At 43.8% G+C, this 22619-nt stretch overlaps 1 protein-coding gene across 2 annotated transcripts in view; it reads right to left on the minus strand.

Annotated features, from left to right (window-relative positions):
- BMPR2 (bone morphogenetic protein receptor type 2) overlaps nt 1-22619 on the minus strand; it is a 260939-nt gene that overhangs the window by 50676 nt on the left and 187644 nt on the right. The window contains exons 7-9 of one of the 2 annotated variants that reach the window (XM_088462089.1): nt 17315-17429; nt 16052-16212; nt 11218-11365 (exon numbers count right to left, since the gene is read on the minus strand). In XM_088462089.1, the coding sequence (XP_088318215.1) occupies nt 11218-11365; nt 16052-16212; nt 17315-17429 (424 nt within the window). Of the gene's footprint in view, nt 1-11217; nt 11366-16051; nt 16216-17314; nt 17430-22619 lie in introns of both variants that reach the window. The other variant, XM_088462088.1, reaches the window with a different exon arrangement.

Below are 22619 nucleotides of genomic sequence, written 5' to 3' on the forward strand. Positions count from 1 at the left end.
ACAGCATCATACAGCTATACAGAGTCCTATATACATCATCACAGTATCATACAGCTATACAGGGTCCTATATACATCATACAGCTATACAGGGTCCTATATATCTCATCACAGCATCATACAGCTATACAGGATCCTATATACATCATCACAGCATCATACAGCTATACAGGGTCCTATATACATCATACAGCTATATAGGGTCCTATATACATCATACAGCTATACAGGGTCCAATATACATCATCACAGCATCATACAGCTATACAGGGTCCTATATACATCATACAGCTATACAGGGTCCAATATACATCATCACAGCATCATACAGCTATACAGGGTCCTATAAACATCATACAGCTATATAGGGTCCTATATACATCATACAGCTATACAGGGTCCTATATATATCATACAGCTATACAGGGTCCTATATATATCATCACAGCATCATACAGCTATACAGGGTCCTATATATCTCATTACAGCATCATACAGCTATACAGGGTCCTATATACATCATCACAGTATCATACAGCTATACAGGGTCCTATATACATCATCACAGCATCATACAGCTCTACAGGGTCCTATATACATCATCACAGCATCATACAGCTCTACAGGGTCCTATATACATCATCACAGCATCATACAGATATACAGGGTCCTATATACATCATCACAGCATCATACAGATATACAGGGTCCTATATACATCATACAGCATCATACAGCTATAGAGTCCTATATACATCATCACAGCATCATACAGCTATACAGGGTCCTATATACATAATTACAGCATCATACAGCTATACAGAGTCCTATATACATCATCACAGCATCATACAGCTATACAGGGTCCTATATACATCATCACAGCATCATACAGCTATACAGGGTCCTATATACATCATCATACAGCTATACAGGGTCCTATATTCAACATCACAGCATCATACAGCTATACAGGGTCCTATATACATCATCACAGCATCATACAGCTATACAGGGTCCTATATACTTCATTACAGCATCATACAGCTATACAGGGTCCTATATACATTATCATACAGCTATACAGGGTCCTATATACATCATCACAGCATCATACAGCTATACAGGATCCTATATACATCATCACAGCATCATACAGCTATACAGAGTCCTATATACATCATCACAGCATCATACAGCTATACAGGGTCCTATATACATCATCACAGCATCATACAGCTATACAGAGTCCTATATACATCATTACAGCATCATACAGCTATACAGGGTCCTAAATACATCATCACAGCATCATACAGCTATACAGGGTCCTATATACATCATACAGCTATACAGGTTCCTATATACTTCATTACAACATCATACAGCTATACAGGGTCCTATATACATCACAGCATCATACAGCTATACAGGGTCCTATATACATCACAGCATCATACAGCTATACAGGGTCCTTAATACATAACAGCATCATACAGCTATACAGGGTCCTATATACATCATCATACAGCTATACAGGGTCCTATATACATCATACAGCTATACAGGGTCCTACATGCATCATCACAGCATCATACAGCTATACAGGGTCCTATATACATCATCACAGCATCATACAGCTATACAGGATCCTATATACATCATCACAGCATCATACAGCTATACAGGGTCCTATATACATCATACAGCTATACAGGGTCCTATATACATCATACAGCTATACAGGGTCCTATATACATCATACAGCTATACAGGGTCCTATATACATCATACAGCATCATACAGCTATACAGGATCCTATATACATCATACAGCTATACAGGGTCCAATATACATCATACAGCATCATACAGCTATACAGGATCCTATATACATCATCACAGCATCATACAGCTATACAGGGTCCTATATACATTACAGCATCACACAGCTATACAGGGTCCTATATACATCATACAGCTATACATGGTCCTATATACATAATCATACAGCTATACAGAGTCCTATATACATCATCATGCAGCTATACAGAGTCCTATATACATCATCACAGCATCATACAGCTATACAGGGTCCTATATATCTCATCACAGCATCATACAGCTATACAGGATCCTATATACATCATCACAGCATCATACAGCTATACAGGGTCCTATATACATCATCACAGCATCATACAGCTATTCAGGGTCCTATATACATTATTACAGCATCATACAGCTATACAGGGTCCTATATACATAATTACAGCTATACAGAGTCCTATATACATCATCACAGCATCATACAGCTATACAGGGTCCTATATACATCATACAGCTATACAGGGTCCTATATATATCATCACAGCATCATACAGCTATACAGGATCCTATATACATCATCACAGCATCATACAGCTATACAGAGTCCTATATACAGCATCATACAGCTATACAGGGTCCTATATACATCATACAGCTATACAGGGTCCTATATATCTCATCACAGCATCATACAGCTATACAGGATCCTATATACATCATCACAGCATCATACAGCTATACAGGGTCCTATATACATCATCACAGCATCATACAGCTATACAGGGTCCTATATACATCATACAGCTATATAGGGTCCTATATACATCATACAGCTATACAGGGTCCTATATATATCATCACAGCATCATACAGCTATACAGGGTCCTATATATCTCATTACAGCATCATACAGCTATACAGGGTCCTATATATCTCATTACAGCATCATACAGCTATACAGGATCCTATATATCTCATTACAGCATCATACAGCTATACAGGGTCCTATATACATCATCATACAGCTATACAGGGTCCTATATACATTATACAGCTATACAGGGTCCTATATACATCATACAGCTATACAGGGTCCTATATACATCATACAGCATCATACAGCTATACAGGATCCTATATACATCATACAGCTATACAGGGTCCTATATACATCATCATACAGCTATACAGGGTCCTATATACATCATCATACAGCTATACAGGGTCCTATATTCAACATCACAGCATCATACAGCTATACAGGGTCCTATATACATCATCACAGCATCATACAGCTATACAGGGTCCTATATACTTCATTACAGCATCATACAGCTATACAGGGTCCTATATACATCATCATACAGCTATACTGGGTCCTATATACATCATCACAGCATCATACAGCTATACAGAATCCTATATACATCATCACAGCATCATACAGCTATACAGAGTCCTATATACAACATCACAGCATCATACAGCTATACAGGGTCCTATATACATCATCACAGCATCATACAGCTATACAGAGTCCTATATACATCATTACAGCATCATACAGCTATACAGGGTCCTACATACATCATCACAGCATCATACAGCTATACAGGGTCCTATATACATCATCACAGCATCATACAGCTATACAGGGTCCTATATACTTCATTACAGCATCATACAGCTATACAGGGTCCTATATACATCACAGCATCATACAGCTATACAGGGTCCTATATACATCACAGCATCATACTGCTATACAGGGTCCTATATACATAATCATACAGCTATACAGGGTCCTATATACATCATCACAGCATCATACAGCTATACAGGGTCCTATATACATCATTACAGCATCATACAGCTATACAGGATCCTATATACATCATCACAGCATCATACAGCTATACAGGATCCTATATACATCATACAGCTATACAGGGTCCTATATACATCATACAGCTATACAGGGTCCTATATACATCATACAGCATCATACAGCTATACAGGATCCTATATACATCATACAGCTATACAGGGTCCTATATACATCATACAGCATCATACAGCTATACAGGATCCTATATACATCATCACAGCATCATACAGCTATACAGGGTCCTATATACATCATACAGCTATACAGGGTCCTATATACATCATACAGCTATACAGGGTCCTATATACATCATCATACAGCTATACAGGGTCCTATATACATCATACAGCTATACAGGGTCCTATATACATCATCATACAGCTATACAGGGTCCTATATACATCATACAGCTGTACAGGGTCCTATATACATCATCACAGCATCATACAGCTATACAGGGTCCTATATACATCATACAGCTATACAGGGTCCTATATACATCATCATACAGCTATACAGGGTCCTATATACATCATACAGCATCATACAGCTATACAGGGTCCTATATACATCATCATACAGCTATACAGGGTCCTATATACATCATACAGCTATACAGGGTCCTATATACATCATACAGCTATACAGGGTCCTATATACATCATCACAGCATCATACAGCTATACAGGGTCCTATATACATCATACAGCTATACAGGTTCCTATATACATCATCACAGCATCATACAGCTATACAGGATCCTATATACATCATACAGCTATACAGGGTCCTATATACATCATCACAGCATCATACAGCTATACAGAGTCCTATATACATCATCACAGCATCATACAGCTATACAGGATCCTATATACATCATACAGCTATACAGGGTCCTATATACAACATACAGCTATACAGGATCCTATATACATCATCACAGCATCATACAGCTATACAGGGTCCTATATACATCATCACAGCATCATACAGCTATTCAGGGTCCTATATACATAATTACAGCATCATACAGCTATACAGGGTCCTATATACATAATTACAGCTATACAGAGTCCTATATACATCATCACAGCATCATACAGCTATACAGGGTCCTATATACATCATACAGCTATACAGGGTCCTATATATATAATCACAGCATCATACAGCTATACAGGATCCTATATACATCATCACAGCATCATACAGCTATACAGAGTCCTATATACATCATTACAGCATCATACAGCTATACAGGGTCCTACATACATCATCACAGCATCATACAGCTATACAGGGTCCTATATACATCATCACAGCATCATACAGCTATACAGGGTCCTATATACTTCATTACAGCATCATACAGCTATACAGGGTCCTATATACATCACAGCATCATACAGCTATACAGGGTCCTATATACATCACAGCATCATACTGCTATACAGGGTCCTATATACATAATCATACAGCTATACAGGGTCCTATATACATCATCACAGCATCATACAGCTATACAGGGTCCTATATACATCATTACAGCATCATACAGCTATACAGGATCCTATATACATCATCACAGCATCATACAGCTATACAGGATCCTATATACATCATCATACAGCTATACAGGGTCCTATATACATCATACAGCTATACAGGGTCCTATATACATCATACAGCATCATACAGCTATACAGGATCCTATATACATCATACAGCTATACAGGGTCCTATATACATCATACAGCATCATACAGCTATACAGGATCCTATATACATCATCACAGCATCATACAGCTATACAGGGTCCTATATACATCATACAGCTATACAGGGTCCTATATACATCATACAGCTATACAGGGTCCTATATACATCATCATACAGCTATACAGGGTCCTATATACATCATACAGCTATACAGGGTCCTATATACATCATCATACAGCTATACAGGGTCCTATATACATCATACAGCTGTACAGGGTCCTATATACATCATCACAGCATCATACAGCTATACAGGGTCCTATATACATCATACAGCTATACAGGGTCCTATATACATCATCATACAGCTATACAGGGTCCTATATACATCATACAGCATCATACAGCTATACAGGGTCCTATATACATCATCATACAGCTATACAGGGTCCTATATACATCATACAGCTATACAGGGTCCTATATACATCATACAGCTATACAGGGTCCTATATACATCATCACAGCATCATACAGCTATACAGGGTCCTATATACATCATACAGCTATACAGGTTCCTATATACATCATCACAGCATCATACAGCTATACAGGATCCTATATACATCATACAGCTATACAGGGTCCTATATACATCATCACAGCATCATACAGCTATACAGAGTCCTATATACATCATCACAGCATCATACAGCTATACAGGATCCTATATACATCATACAGCTATACAGGGTCCTATATACAACATACAGCTATACAGGATCCTATATACATCATCACAGCATCATACAGCTATACAGGGTCCTATATACATCATCACAGCATCATACAGCTATTCAGGGTCCTATATACATAATTACAGCATCATACAGCTATACAGGGTCCTATATACATAATTACAGCTATACAGAGTCCTATATACATCATCACAGCATCATACAGCTATACAGGGTCCTATATACATCATACAGCTATACAGGGTCCTATATATATAATCACAGCATCATACAGCTATACAGGATCCTATATACATCATCACAGCATCATACAGCTATACAGAGTCCTATATACATCATCACAGCATCATACAGCTATACAGGGTCCTATATATCTCATCACAGCATCATACAGCTATACAGGATCCTATATACATCATCACAGCATCATACAGCTATACAGGGTCCTATATACATCATCACAGCATCATACAGCTATACAGGGTCCTATATACATCATACAGCTATATAGGGTCCTATATACATCATACAGCTATACAGGGTCCTATATATATCATCACAGCATCATACAGCTATACAGGGTCCTATATATCTCATTACAGCATCACACAGCTATACAGGGTCCTATATATCTCATTACAGCATCATACAGCTATACAGGGTCCTATATACATCATCATACAGCTATACAGGGTCCTATATACATTATACAGCTATACAGGGTCCTATATACATCATACAGCTATACAGGGTCCTATATACATCATACAGCATCATACAGCTATACAGGATCCTATATACATCATACAGCTATACAGGGTCCTATATACATCATCATACAGCTATACAGGGTCCTATATACATCATCATACAGCTATACAGGGTCCTATATTCAACATCACAGCATCATACAGCTATACAGGGTCCTATATACATCATCACAGCATCATACAGCTATACAGGGTCCTATATACTTCATTACAGCATCATACAGCTATACAGGGTCCTATATACATCATCATACAGCTATACTGGGTCCTATATACATCATCACAGCATCATACAGCTATACAGAATCCTATATACATCATCACAGCATCATACAGCTATACAGAGTCCTATATACATCATCACAGCATCATACAGCTATACAGGGTCCTATATACATCATCACAGCATCATACAGCTATACAGAGTCCTATATACATCATTACAGCATCATACAGCTATACAGGGTCCTACATACATCATCACAGCATCATACAGCTATACAGGGTCCTATATACATCATCACAGCATCATACAGCTATACAGGGTCCTATATACTTCATTACAGCATCATACAGCTATACAGGGTCCTATATACATCACAGCATCATACAGCTATACAGGGTCCTATATACATCACAGCATCATACTGCTATACAGGGTCCTATATACATAATCATACAGCTATACAGGGTCCTACATGCATCATCACAGCATCATACAGCTATACAGGGTCGTATATACATCATCACAGCATCATACAGCTATACAGGATCCTATATACATCATCACAGCATCATACAGCTATACAGGATCCTATATACATCATACAGCTATACAGGGTCCTATATACATCATACAGCATCATACAGCTATACAGGATCCTATATACATCATACAGCTATACAGGGTCCTATATACATCATACAGCATCATACAGCTATACAGGATCCTATATACATCATCACAGCATCATACAGCTATACAGGGTCCTATATACATCATACAGCTATACAGGGTCCTATATACATCATACAGCTATACAGGGTCCTATATACATCATCATACAGCTATACAGGGTCCTATATACATCATACAGCTATACAGGGTCCTATATACATCATCATACAGCTATACAGGGTCCTATATACATCATACAGCTGTACAGGGTCCTATATACATCATCACAGCATCATACAGCTATACAGGGTCCTATATACATCATACAGCTATACAGGGTCCTATATACATCATCATACAGCTATACAGGGTCCTATATACATCATACAGCATCATACAGCTATACAGGGTCCTATATACATTATCATACAGCTATACAGGGTCCTATATACATCATCATACAGCTATACAGGGTCCTATATACATCATACAGCTATACAGGGTCCTATATACATCATACAGCTATACAGGGTCCTATATACATCATCACAGCATCATACAGCTATACAGGGTCCTATATACATCATACAGCTATACAGGTTCCTATATACATCATCACAGCATCATACAGCTATACAGGATCCTATATACATCATACAGCTATACAGGGTCCTATATACATCATCACAGCATCATACAGCTATACAGGGTCCTATATACATCATACAGCTATATAGGGTCCTATATACATCATACAGCATCATACAGCTATACAGGGTCCTATATATCTCATTACAGCATCATACAGCTATACAGGGTCCTATATATCTCATTACAGCATCACACAGCTATACAGGGTCCTATATATCTCATTACAGCATCATACAGCTATACAGGGTCCTATATACATCATCATACAGCTATACAGGGTCCTATATACATTATACAGCTATACAGGGTCCTATATACATCATACAGCTATACAGGGTCCTATATACATCATACAGCATCATACAGCTATACAGGATCCTATATACATCATACAGCTATACAGGGTCCTATATACATCATCATACAGCTATACAGGGTCCTATATACATCATCATACAGCTATACAGGGTCCTATATACATCATCACAGCATCATACAGCTATACAGGGTCCTATATACTTCATTACAGCATCATACAGCTATACTGGGTCCTATATACATCATCACAGCATCATACAGCTATACAGAATCCTATATACATCATCACAGCATCATACAGCTATACAGAGTCCTATATACATCATCACAGCATCATACAGCTATACAGGGTCCTATATACATCATCACAGCATCATACAGCTATACAGAGTCCTATATACATCATTACAGCATCATACAGCTATACAGGGTCCTACATACATCATCACAGCATCATACAGCTATACAGGGTCCTATATACATCATCACAGCATCATACAGCTATACAGGGTCCTATATACTTCAGTACAGCATCATACAGCTACACAGGGTCCTATATACATCACAGCATCATACAGCTATACAGGGTCCTATATACATCACAGCATCATACTGCTATACAGGGTCCTATATACATAATCATACAGCTATACAGGGTCCTACATGCATCATCACAGCATCATACAGCTATACAGGGTCCTATATACATCATCACAGCATCATACAGCTATACAGGATCCTATATACATCATCACAGCATCATACAGCTATACAGGATCCTATATACATCATACAGCTATACAGGGTCCTATATACATCATACAGCATCATACAGCTATACAGGGTCCTATATACATCATACAGCATCATACAGCTATACAGGGTCCTATATACATCATCACAGCATCATACAGCTATACAGGGTCCTATATACATCATACAGCTATACAGGGTCCTATATACATCATCATACAGCTATACAGGGTCCTATATACATCATACAGCTGTACAGGGTCCTATATACATCATACAGCTGTACAGGGTCCTATATACATCATCACAGCATCATACAGCTATACAGGGTCCTATATACATCATACAGCTATACAGGGTCCTATATACATCATCATACAGCTATACAGGGTCCTATATACATCATACAGCTATACAGGGTCCTATATACATCATCATACAGCTATACAGGGTCCTATATACATCATACAGCTATACAGGGTCCTATATACATCATACAGCTATACAGGGTCCTATATACATCATCACAGCATCATACAGCTATACAGGGTCCTATATACATCATACAGCTATACAGGTTCCTATATACATCATCACAGCATCATACAGCTATACAGGATCCTATATACATCATACAGCTATACAGGGTCCTATATACATCATCACAGCATCATACAGCTATACAGAGTCCTATATACATCATCACAGCATCATACAGCTATACAGGATCCTATATACATCATACAGCTATACAGGGTCCTATATACAACATACAGCTATACAGGATCCTATATACATCATACAGCTATACAGGGTCCTATATATATCATCACAGCATCATACAGCTATACAGGGTCCTATATACATCATCATACAGCTATATAGGGTCCTATATACATCATACAGCTATACAGGGTCCTATATATATCATCACAGCATCATACAGCTATACAGGGTCCTATATACATCATACAGCTATATAGGGTCCTATATACATCATACAGCTATACAGGGTCCTATATATATCATACAGCTATACAGGGTCCTATATATATCATCACAGCATCATACAGCTATACAGGGTCCTATATATCTCATTACAGCATCAGACAGCTATACAGGGTCCTATATATCTCATTACAGCATCATACAGCTATACAGGGTCCTATATACATCATACAGCTATACAGGATCCTATATACATCATACAGCTATACAGGGTCCTATATACATCATACAGCATCATACAGCTATACAGGGTCCTATATATCTCATCACAGCATCATACAGCTATACAGGATCCTATATACATCATCACAGCATCATACAGATATACAGGGTCCTATATACATCATACAGCTATACAGGGTCCTATATATATCATCACAGCATCATACAGCTATACAGGATCTTATATACATCATCACAGCATCATACAGCTATACAGGGTCCTATATACATCATCACAGCATCATACAGATATACAGGGTCCTATATACATCATACAGCTATACAGGGTCCTATATACATCATCACAGCATCATACAGCTATACAGGGTCCTATATACATCATACAGCTATACAGGGTCCTATATACATCATCACAGCAGAGATGATTTCCGATATCTCACCAGGAAAGAGGTCTGTGCATCGCATGAAGATCTCCCAATAGATTAAACCCAGAGCATACATGTCCACTTGTTTCAATGCAGACTCGCAGTCTCTGAGGTTAACCGCCCCTTCGAGCACCTCGGGGGCCATGTAGCGGATAGTGCCCACCTGTAGATAAACCAGAAATACATGTAAAGTGTTCCTATATAACATCTGACAGAGACACCTATGTAGGAAGCGTTGATGTAATATCTCCATAGAGGCTGCCCCAATAACCAGATCATATCCCATCTCGGACATCATGGATCTGTCCAGGCTGGTGTGGGCCACACCGATCACTTCACTGTGTAATGTATGTTCCCTGCGCTCGCTTCTTAGCATGTTTATCCTGGCATGTAACTAATGTGCCATCCATTCCATGTAAGCACACTCAGCCCGAGCATTACCATGCATTGTGGTGAATAATATAGTTATATAACCAGTGCGTCAGAGTCTGGTCAGCCGGGCTCCACCCTCTGCGCCTGCCACAGTCCTAGGATGTGTAGCTGACATCTGGGGCTCAAATAAAGCAGCGCAGAAGGAGGGGCATCACTGGTCCCACAACTAGCCATCAGCAAAGCTGGTAAATAGAGGTGGTGATGGGGAGGGCTTCTGTCCATCTCTGTCATAGTGTCTGTCTATCCGTGCCAGTCAGTGTGGACATCTTAATGTGGATTTGTGTAACTTATGTGAAACAATGTACACCCTTGTGACCATCACCATGGGTTACGGCGATTCATCAAAGCCGCGTGTCATGACTGCATGTATTTTGTGTGCCCTGGGTAAAGTGTATTATTATAATTCCCCTAAAGTATATAATGCAGAAATGGCTGCTTGCTAGGAATGGGTACAGTATGTCAAAACTGGATTGTATAAGCTAATCAGAACAAGTGGCCACGTGACACCTAGCTTTTGAAGACAAAGCTTCATGGAAGTAACGTCTGCGCTCACCCTAGGTGGCCATTGTCCAAGCCAGAGCACAGACACACTGGCTGCTATGAGGGTCATTTGTAGCACCTTACAATATCAGGTTTCCTACAATAAAATATCTTCAAAGCCCAGAGAGTTATATGAGGTTTAGGTCTTGTAGCTGTGCTAATTTGCATCTACACAGACCCTGGGAGAACACTGGACAGTCCTTTTGAGCCTGGGAAGGGTGGGGGCTGCTGACGGAGAGGGGGCTGTGGAACCGTAAGTGTCAGCTACTCCTCCCTGTCCGTGTTCACTCTCAGGGAGCAGCTGGAAGCTAAGGGTGCTACCCATCGTGATGCTTGGCCGCATTATCCTCATCTCCCGGCCTCCCCTCCCGCTGGTGACTACCTGTGTCCTAACCTCACTGATGGTCGCATTCTCCTCATCTCCTGGCCACACCTCCTGCTGGTGACTACCTGTGCCATAACCTCACTGATGGCCGCATTATCCTCATCTCCCGGCCTCCCCTCCCGCTAGTGTCTACCTGTGCCCTAACCTCACTGATGGCCACATTATCCTCATCTCCCGGCCACCCCTCCCGCTAGTGTCTACCTGTTGCCTAACCTCACTGATGGCAGCATTATCCTCATCTCCAGACCACACCTCCCGCTAGTGTCTACCTGTGCCCTAACCTCACTGATGGCCGCATTATCCTCATCTCCCGGCCACACCTCCCGCTGGTGTCTCTGTCCTAACCTCACTAATGGCCGCATTATCCTCATCTCCCGGCCACCCCTCCCGCTGGTGTCTCTGTCCTAACCTCTCTGATGGCCGCGTTATCCTCATCTCCCGGCAACACCTCCCGCTGGTGACTACCTGTGTCCTAACCTCACTGATGGCCGCATTATCCTCATCTCCAGACCACACCTCCCGCTAGTGTCTACCTGTGCCCTAACCTCACTGATGACCGCATTATCCTCATCTCCTGGCCTCCCCTCCCGCTGGTGACTACCTGTGTCCTAACCTCACTGATGGCCGCATTATCCTCATCTCCAGACCACACTTCCCGCTGGTGACTACCTGTGCCCTAACCTCACTGATGGCCGCATTATCCTCATCTCCCGGCCACACCTCCCGCTGGTGTCTCTGTCCTAACCTCACTAATGGCCGCATTATCCTCATCTCCCGGCCACCCCTCCCGCTGGTGTCTCTGTCCTAACCTCTCTGACGGCCGCGTTATCCTCATCTCCTGGCCACACCTCCCGCTGGTGGCTACCTGTGCCCTAACCTCACTGATGGCCGCATTATCCTCATCTCCCGGCCTCCCCTCCCGCTGGTGACTACCTGTGTCCTAACCTCACTGATGGCCGCATTATCCTCATCTCCAGACCACACTTCCCGCTGGTGACTACCTGTGCCATAACCTCACTGATGGCCGCATTATCCCCATCTCCCGGCCACACCTCCCGCTGGTGGCTACCTGTGTCCTAACCTCATTGATGGCCGCATTATCCTCATCTCCTGGCCACACCTCCCGCTGGTGACTACCTGTGTCCTAACCTCACTGATGACCGCATTTTCCTTATCTACTGGCCACACTCCGCGTTGGTGACTAACTGTGCCCTAACCTCACTGATGGCCACATTATCCTCATCTCCCGGCCACCCCTCCCGCTAGTGTCTACCTGTGCCCTAACCTCACTGATGGCCGCATTATCCTCATCTCCCGGCCACCCCTCCCGCTAGTGTCTACCTGTTCCCTAACCTCACTGATGGCAGCATTATCCTCATCTCCAGACCACACCTCCCGCTAGTGTCTACCTGTGCCCTAACCTCACTGATGGCCGCATTATCCTCATCTCCCGGCCACACCTCCCGCTGGTGTCTCTGTCCTAACCTCACTAATGGCCGCATTATCCTCATCTCCCGGCCACCCCTCCTGCTGGTGTCTCTGTCCTAACCTCTCTGATGGCCGCGTTATCCTCATCTCCCGGCAACACCTCCCGCTGGTGACTACCTGTGTCCTAACCTCACTGATGGCCGCATTATCCTCATCTCCAGACCACACCTCCCGCTAGTGTCTACCTGTGCCCTAACCTCACTGATGACCGCATTATCCTCATCTCCTGGCCACACCTCCCGCTGGTGACTACCTGTGTCCTAACCTCACTAATGGACGCGTTATCCTCATCTCCCGGCCACACCTCCCGCTGGTGTCTCTGTCCTAACCTCACCGATGGCCGCATTATCCTCATCTCCTGGTCACACCTCCCGCTGGTGACTACCTGTGCCCTAACCTCACTAATGGCCGCATTATCCTCATCTCCCGGCCTCCCCTCCCGCTGGTGACTACCTGTGCCCTAACCTCACTGATGGCCGCATTATCCTCATCTCCAGACCACACCTCCCGCTAGTGTCTACCTGTGCCCTAACCTCACTGATGACCGCATTATCCTCATCTCCAGGCCACACCTCCCGCTGGTGACTAGCTGTGTCCTAACCTCACTAATGGACGCGTTATCCTCATCTCCCGGACACACCTCCCGCTGGTGTCTCTGTCCTAACCTCACCGATGGCCGCATTATCCTCATCTCCCGGCCACCCCTCCCGCTGGTGTCTCTGTCCTAACCTCTCTGATGGCCGCATTATCCTCATCTCCCGGCCTCCCCTCCCGCTGGTGACTACCTGTGCCCTAACCTCACTGATGGCCGCATTATCCTCATCTCCCAGCCTCCCCTCCCGCTGGTGACTACCTGTGTCCTAACCTCACTGATGGCCGCATTATCCTCATCTCCAGACCACACTTCCCGCTGGTGACTACCTGTGCCATAACCTCACTGATGGCCGCATTATCCCCATCTCCCGGCCACACCTCCCGCTGGTGGCTACCTGTGTCCTAACCTCATTGATGGCCGCATTATCCTCATCTCCTGGCCACACCTCCCGCTGGTGACTACCTGTGTCCTAACCTCACTGATGACCGCATTTTCCTTATCTACTGGCCACACTCCGCGTTGGTGACTAACTGTGCCCTAACCTCACTGATGGCCACATTATCCTCATCTCCCGGCCACCCCTCCCGCTAGTGTCTACCTGTGCCCTAACCTCACTGATGGCCGCATTATCCTCATCTCCCAGCCACACCTCCCGCTGGTGTCTCTGTCCTAACCTCACTAATGGCCGCATTATCCTCATCTCCCGGCCACCCCTCCCGCTGGTGTCTCTGTCGTAACCTCACTGATGGCGCATTATCCTCATCTCCAGACCACACCTCCCGCTAGTGTCTACCTGTGCCCTAACCTCTCTGATGGCCGCGTTATCCTCATCTCCCGGCCACACCTCCCGCTGGTGACTACCTGTGCCCTAACCTCACTGATGGCCGCATTATCCTCATCTCCCGGCCACACTTCCCGCTGGTGACTACCTGTGTCCTAACCTCACTAATGGCCGCATTATCCTCATCTCCCGGCCACACCTCCCGCTGGTGTCTCTGTCCTAACCTCACTAATGGCCGCATTATCCTCATCTCCCGGCCACCCCTCCCGCTGGTGTCTCTGTCCTAACCTCACTGATGGCCGCATTATCCTCATCTCCAGACCACACCTCCCGCTAGTGTCTACCTGTGCCCTAACCTCACTGATGACCGCATTATCCTCATCTCCTGGCCACCCCTCCCGCTGGTGACTACCTGTGCCCTAACCTCACTGATGGCCGCATTATCCTCATCTCCAGACCACACCTCCCGCTAGTGTCTATCTGTGCCCTAACCTCACTGATGGCCGCATTATCCTCATCTCCTGGCCACCCCTCCCGCTGGTAGCTACCTGTGCCCTAACCTCACTGATGGCCGCATTATCCTCATCTCCAGACCACACCTCCCAGTGGTAGTTACTGGTGTCCTTACCTCACTGATGGCCGCATTATCCTCATCTCCTGGCCTCACCAGCCTGTTTCCTGTCAGCCGCATGGATAGGCCGAAGTCACTGATCACACAGGACCCATCGCTCTTCACCAGAACATTACGGCTGTTGAGGTCACGATGGGAAATGGCCGATTTGTAGTTATCTGCTTGGAAAAAAGATGTAAATCCATTTCATGATGGCATTACCTCTCTCTGAGCTGAGGCATCTGAGGCTTTTTGTACAGTAGATAACCCACATATCCCAGGGTATTACAAACTGCTGTAATGAGAATCCATACACGCACATAAACAGTTACCTGGAATGCACCTTTAGGATGTCAGGGCACACATATATCTCTATATATATATACTTAAACACTAATAGACAACTATTACCGGGAACGCAAAAAGCACAATTAAAATACAATTTCTTTACTACTTACATTTATTAAATCGATGTCGACAAAAAGGACTTTCAGTATGAAATTCCTATGTAAATGCTTATCTGGAGCGCACTCCCCAATAGTATAAATTACTTTGCATGGAGACCTTGCTGCTGACTAGTAGCACCTGAGACTTCGCGTTTCCCATGGGAAATTACATTTTAAAAACTACCCTTCCAATACACATTAACATGTAAAGCTCAGAGAACAGAAGCATAAAGGGGCCAATTTATCAAGCTAGTTCTGACCTCAGAACATGTGGAAACAGCTGTATATGGGCAGAATAACATAACAAAGTAATAAGGAGGAGAGATGGGAGAGTTGTCCTGCTTTCAGGTCACTAGCCCTGGCACAAGCTGTCCCCATATTATTCTAGGAGACTGGTATGTAACAAGCTGTATAAAGTTGGCTTTCATTGGCTAATGCCATCTTTCCATGGCGTTACTGAGCCAAGCTCAGCAGGGGAGCCCTGGCACATAGGTATCACGCCATCGGTCCCTGATGCGCTGGCGCTGTATGCGATACACAGCACAAGGCACGCGCAGTTAGATTGTACGAGTCCCTTCTGAGAAGTAGCATTATTGCAGAAGCGATCACTTTACCATTTACTGATCTCTGCGACTCGACCTTCATATATTCCTCCGAAAAAAACATTATTGCCGATGTATGTGGTGGTAAGGAATGGTAATATTGGGGGCATATACCAAATATTGATAAATATGCCTCTTAGGGAGAAATAGTTTCTTATACACCTGATCCATTTTCAGTTGCAAATGCCTAAAACCTTGGAGTGCCTGTGGATATTAGGGAGACTGTCACTTACCTCCACGTAGTAACTCGGTGTGCAGATATGCCAATCCTCTGGTTACTGAATGTGCCAAGCGGCAGGAGCTGAGCCAGTCATTAGTGTGCACACTTAGATACTTGCACAGAGATCCCTGCAGACATAAACGGCTTCATTATATACAGAAGTCTTATATACATATATCATCTTATTAGGAATATAAAGCATTACTCCCACATTTTTTTTTTTCATTAAAAAACAATTAAGCACCTCTCAAGCATGCATCCGATTGTCATTTTACTTAGCTATCCTACAAACCAATATCACATTTTCAAAATCTCTCTGGAGGCAAAACAAGTATGGCTGCCATAGACACACAGTAGTCATGTGACTGTCGAGGGGCAAAAGGAGAGGGAGAAAATCTGGGAGAAAGGTCCATTCCAAAGTGTCTCTGTGACTGGTTACCCTGGTTGTCACACAACAATCTGCAGAATTATCATTACTATCCCTTTATGAGGAAACCCCAGCCATTATTTTTACTAAGACAAATTAGTAAGTAGTTAGGACCACGTAAAAAACAAATATAGTAAATTAAACAAAAACATTCTTTTAACAAAAAAGAATTAAAATCTGTTTTGTTTGGAATTAGGATATAGAGATCTATATAGATATAGAGATATATATACACATACACACACACACACACACATGCAGGGCCTGGAGCTGAAAATGTTCGTGGCCTATACTGAGAAGGGGAAGAGCTGTGATCGGTGCTGCGTGAGTGTGTTCACCCCCTACGCTATGATCACTATAACTCACTAACTACATAGAAATGGAAAAATTGCATAATTCATTTTTTGGGCGGGGGACTGAAAAAAACTATTTAAAAATTTTAAATTTATAGTAGCTGGTAACCATGCTGTCATATTGATGGGCCTATTTTTATCTGGAGGCCTGGAGCTGTAGCTCCATCCACCCCATTGTTAATCTGGTCCTGTGTATGTATAGAGAGAGAGAGAGAGAGAGAGCACTCACCAGTCTTCTTTATATGCCAAAAGATGAAATTTTAATTACTCGTGTTACATATAGAGAGGTCGACGTTTTGGGTTCCAGGCCCTTTCTCAAGACCACAAAGTGAAAGATGCATCCAAGCATGCAGCAATACACAGCACTAGTGGGTCTATATATACCTCACATGTCATTATTGCCAAACCCCTAATCAGCAGATCAGGAAAATGTGTGCGTATTTTAAGGGTAAAATTTAACCCTACAGTATATAACTTGTAGGACACCTAGAATTGTGCCTAATACTGTGTGCATATACATTACCATACTCCATGCTTTTATACCAATAAGGAAGGGTGCTAATCCAGACTGAGGGCGTATCCTTTCCCTCAGATGTGCAATAAAGCACATTAAATGGAGTATATGGGAAAGATTTCTGTACTGCACAACCTGACTCTATATATGATGGAAGGTGCTACCTGATGAGATTAATTGCAGGCACAGAAACAGACAAATCTCAGGTGCACAACTCCAAATTATTAGTAATATATATAAATGCAATAACATTGTGCAATCAATAGAGGTTTTTAGCATAATCATGGCCAAGGTTATGGGCCTACCCACCATATCCAGGTAACCTCTTTCGGGTAGGTCCCTAACATACTAGGGTTCAAATCCAGAGTGCAGGACCCCCAAAACTGGCCCAGCCAGCTGCCCCAGGGCACCGCCATAGTAAGAAAAGTGCAGTGTAATGAGGTAAGGTAAGTCCTACAAGTTATAAACTGTAGGGTTAAATTTTACCCTTAAAATACGCACACATTTTCCTGATCTGCTGATTAGGGGTTTGGCAATAATGACATGTGAGGTATATATAGACCCACTAGTGCTGTGTATTGCTGCATGCTTGGATGCATCTTTCACTTTGTGGTCTTGAGAAAGGGCCTGGAACCCAAAACGTCGACCTCTCTAGATGTGACACGCTGTGAGTAATTAAAATTTCATCTTTTGGCATATAAAGAAGACTGGTGAGTGCTCTCTCTATATCTGGATATATGATGACTTTCTTTGGGAATACTCATTTTATGGACTAAGACACTGCAACCCAGCAGGACGGTGATGATGAATTTGTGAGTGCCATTCCAACTCTGGAGATACACAATATATATATATATATATATATATATATATATATATATATATATATATATATATATATACATACACACACACACACACACACCTTAAACACAGAAGAATCTCACTTACATGCACTCCCATGGTCTGGCTCTGCTTTTAATGTCCTCCCTCCCCCCGCTCTGGGGCTCCTCTCATGCATGGATAATTTATCTAACCAAATGCCACCAAAAACTAAATTTTCTTTGAATTGCTGTAAATTCTAAATGACGTAAAAGAACAAGATGATCAGGAAAAATGCAGACATGTCTGTAGTAGTTATTATGTGAGAGGAGGAGAGGCTGCCTGGGATGCACCATCTGTAGGCTCCCCTAGGATGCAGACATGTCTGTAGTAGTTATTATGTGAGAGGAGGAGAGGCTGCCTGGGATACACCATCTCTAGCCTCCCCTAGGATGCAGACATGTCTGTAGTAGTTATTATGTGAGAGGAGGAGAGGCTGCCTGGGATACACCATCTCTAGCCTCCCCTAGGATGCAGACATGTCTGTAGTAGTTATTATGTGAGAGGAGGAGAGGCTGCCTGGGATACACCATCTGTAGGCTCCCCTAGGATGCAGACATGTCTGTAGTAGTTATTATGTGAGAGGAGGAGAGGCTGCCTGGGATACACCATCTCTAGCCTCCCCTAGGATGCAGACATGTCTGTGGTAGTTATTATGTGAGAGGAGGAGAGGCTGCCTGGGATGCACCATCTGTAGCCTCCCCTAGGATGCAGACATGCCTGTAGTAGTTATTATGTGAGAGGAGGAGAGGCTGCCTGGGATACACCATCTGTAGCCTCCCCTAGGATGCAGACATGTCTGTAGTAGTTATTATGTGAGAGGAGGAGAGGCTGCCTGGGATGCACCATCTGTAGCCTCCCCTAGGATGCAGACATGCCTGTAGTAGTTATTATGTGAGAGGAGGAGAGGCTGCCTGGGATACACCATCTGTAGCCTCCCCTAGGATGCAGACATGCCTGTAGTAGTTATTATGTGAGAGGAGGAGAGGCTGCCTGGGATGCACCATCTGTAGCCTCCCCTAGGATGCAGACATGTCTGTAGTAGTTATTATGTGAGAGGAGGAGAGGCTGCCTGGGATACACCATCTGTAGCCTCCCCTAGGATGCAGACATGTCTGTAGTAGTTATTATGTGAGAGGAGGAGAGGCTGCCTGGGATACACCATCTGTAGCCTCCCCTAGGATACAGACATGTCTGTAGTAGTTATGTGAGAGGAGGAGAGGCTGCCTGGGATACACCATCTGTAGCCTCCCCTAGGATGCAGACATGTCTGTAGTAGTTATTATGTGAGAGGAGGAGAGGCTGCCTGGGATACACCATCTGTAGGCTCCCCTAGGATGCAGACATGTCTGTAGTAGTTATTATGTGAGAGGAGGAGAGGCTGCCTGGGATACACCATCTCTAGCCTCCCCTAGGATGCAGACATGTCTGTAGTAGTTATTATGTGAGAGGAGGAGAGGCTGCCTGGGATACACCATCTCTAGCCTCCCCTAGGATGCAGACATGTCTGTAGTAGTTATTATGTGAGAGGAGGAGAGGCTGCCTGGGATACACCATCTGTAGGCTCCCCTAGGATGCAGACATGTCTGTAGTAGTTATTATGTGAGAGGAGGAGAGGCTGCCTGGGATACACCATCTCTAGCCTCCCCTAGGATGCAGACATGTCTGTAGTAGTTATTATGTGAGAGGAGGAGAGGCTGCCTGGGATGCACCATCTGTAGCCTCCCCTAGGATGCAGACATGCCTGTAGTAGTTATTATGTGAGAGGAGGAGAGGCTGCCTGGGATACACCATCTGTAGCCTCCCCTAGGATGCAGACATGCCTGTAGTAGTTATTATGTGAGAGGAGGAGAGGCTGCCTGGGATGCACCATCTGTAGCCTCCCCTAGGATGCAGACATGTCTGTAGTAGTTATTATGTGAGAGGAGGAGAGGCTGCCTGGGATACACCATCTGTAGCCTCCCCTAGGATGCAGACATGTCTGTAGTAGTTATTATGTGAGAGGAGGAGAGGCTGCCTGGGATACACCATCTGTAGCCTCCCCTAGGATACAGACATGTCTGTAGTAGTTATGTGAGAGGAGGAGAGGCTGCCTGGGATACACCATCTGTAGCCTCCCCTAGGATGCAGACATGTCTGTAGTAGTTATGTGAGAGGAGGAGAGGCTGCCTGGGATACACCATCTGTAGGCTCTCCTAGGATGCAGACATGTCTGTAGTAGTTATTATGTGAGAGGAGGAGAGGCTGCCTGGGATACACCATCTGTAGATTCCCCTAGGATGCAGTCATGTGTGTAGTAGTTATTATGTGAGAGGAGGAGAGGCTGCCTGGGATACACCATCTGTAGGCTCCCCTAGGATGCAGACATGTCTGTAGTAGGGGTGAGCGGGTTCGGATTTCTGAAATCCGAACCCCCCCGATCCGAGGCAGATCCGAGTCAGGCTCGACTTTTCCCGCCTGACTCGGATCTGAAATCGAGGCAAAACGTCATCATCCCGCCTTCCGAGTCTCGCGGGTTTTGGATCCTATATAAGGTACCCGCGTCGGCGCCATTTTCTCACTCGGCTGTGGACAGTGAAGAGGGAGGGTGGGAGTTAGGGCTGGCTGGGCTGTGTAGTGTAGTGTAGTGCAGAGTAGTGTTGTGCTGTGCTGCTGTTGTCCACTACTTCAAAGTCCATAGGGGCTGGCTGTGTTGTGCTGCTGTTGTTAATAGGGGCTGTGTCCACTACTTCAAAGTCCATAGGGGCTGGCTGGACTGTGTTGTGCAGTCAGTTCTCCATAGGGGCTGTGTCCACTCCAAAGTCCTGCGCAGTGTTCTAGTCCTAAAGGGGTGCTGTAGTGTTGTCCAGGGGGTGCTCTGTCCATCAGGGGTGCTCCCCCCAAGTGCTAAAAAAATAATATATTTTCTGTGTTTGTGAATTGAGTGCGCAGTAGCCGCACGTGCATCAACAAAGTAGTGCCAAGCGTGCGCCTGTGTCATAAGTAAAGGGCCGGCTGGCTTGACCGTTAAAGGGTGCTGTAATCCCCAAAGTACACTCCAAACCAAAAAAATATATATTTTCTGTGTTTGTGAATTGTGTGCGCAGTAGCTGCACGTGCATCAACAAAGGAGCAGCGCCAAGCGTGCGCCTGTGTCCCATAA

The sequence above is a fragment of the Taudactylus pleione genome, unplaced genomic scaffold, assembly GCF_031769625.1.
Source record: "Taudactylus pleione unplaced genomic scaffold, aTauple2 ptg001149l, whole genome shotgun sequence".
Taxonomy (NCBI): Eukaryota; Metazoa; Chordata; class Amphibia; order Anura; family Myobatrachidae; genus Taudactylus; species Taudactylus pleione.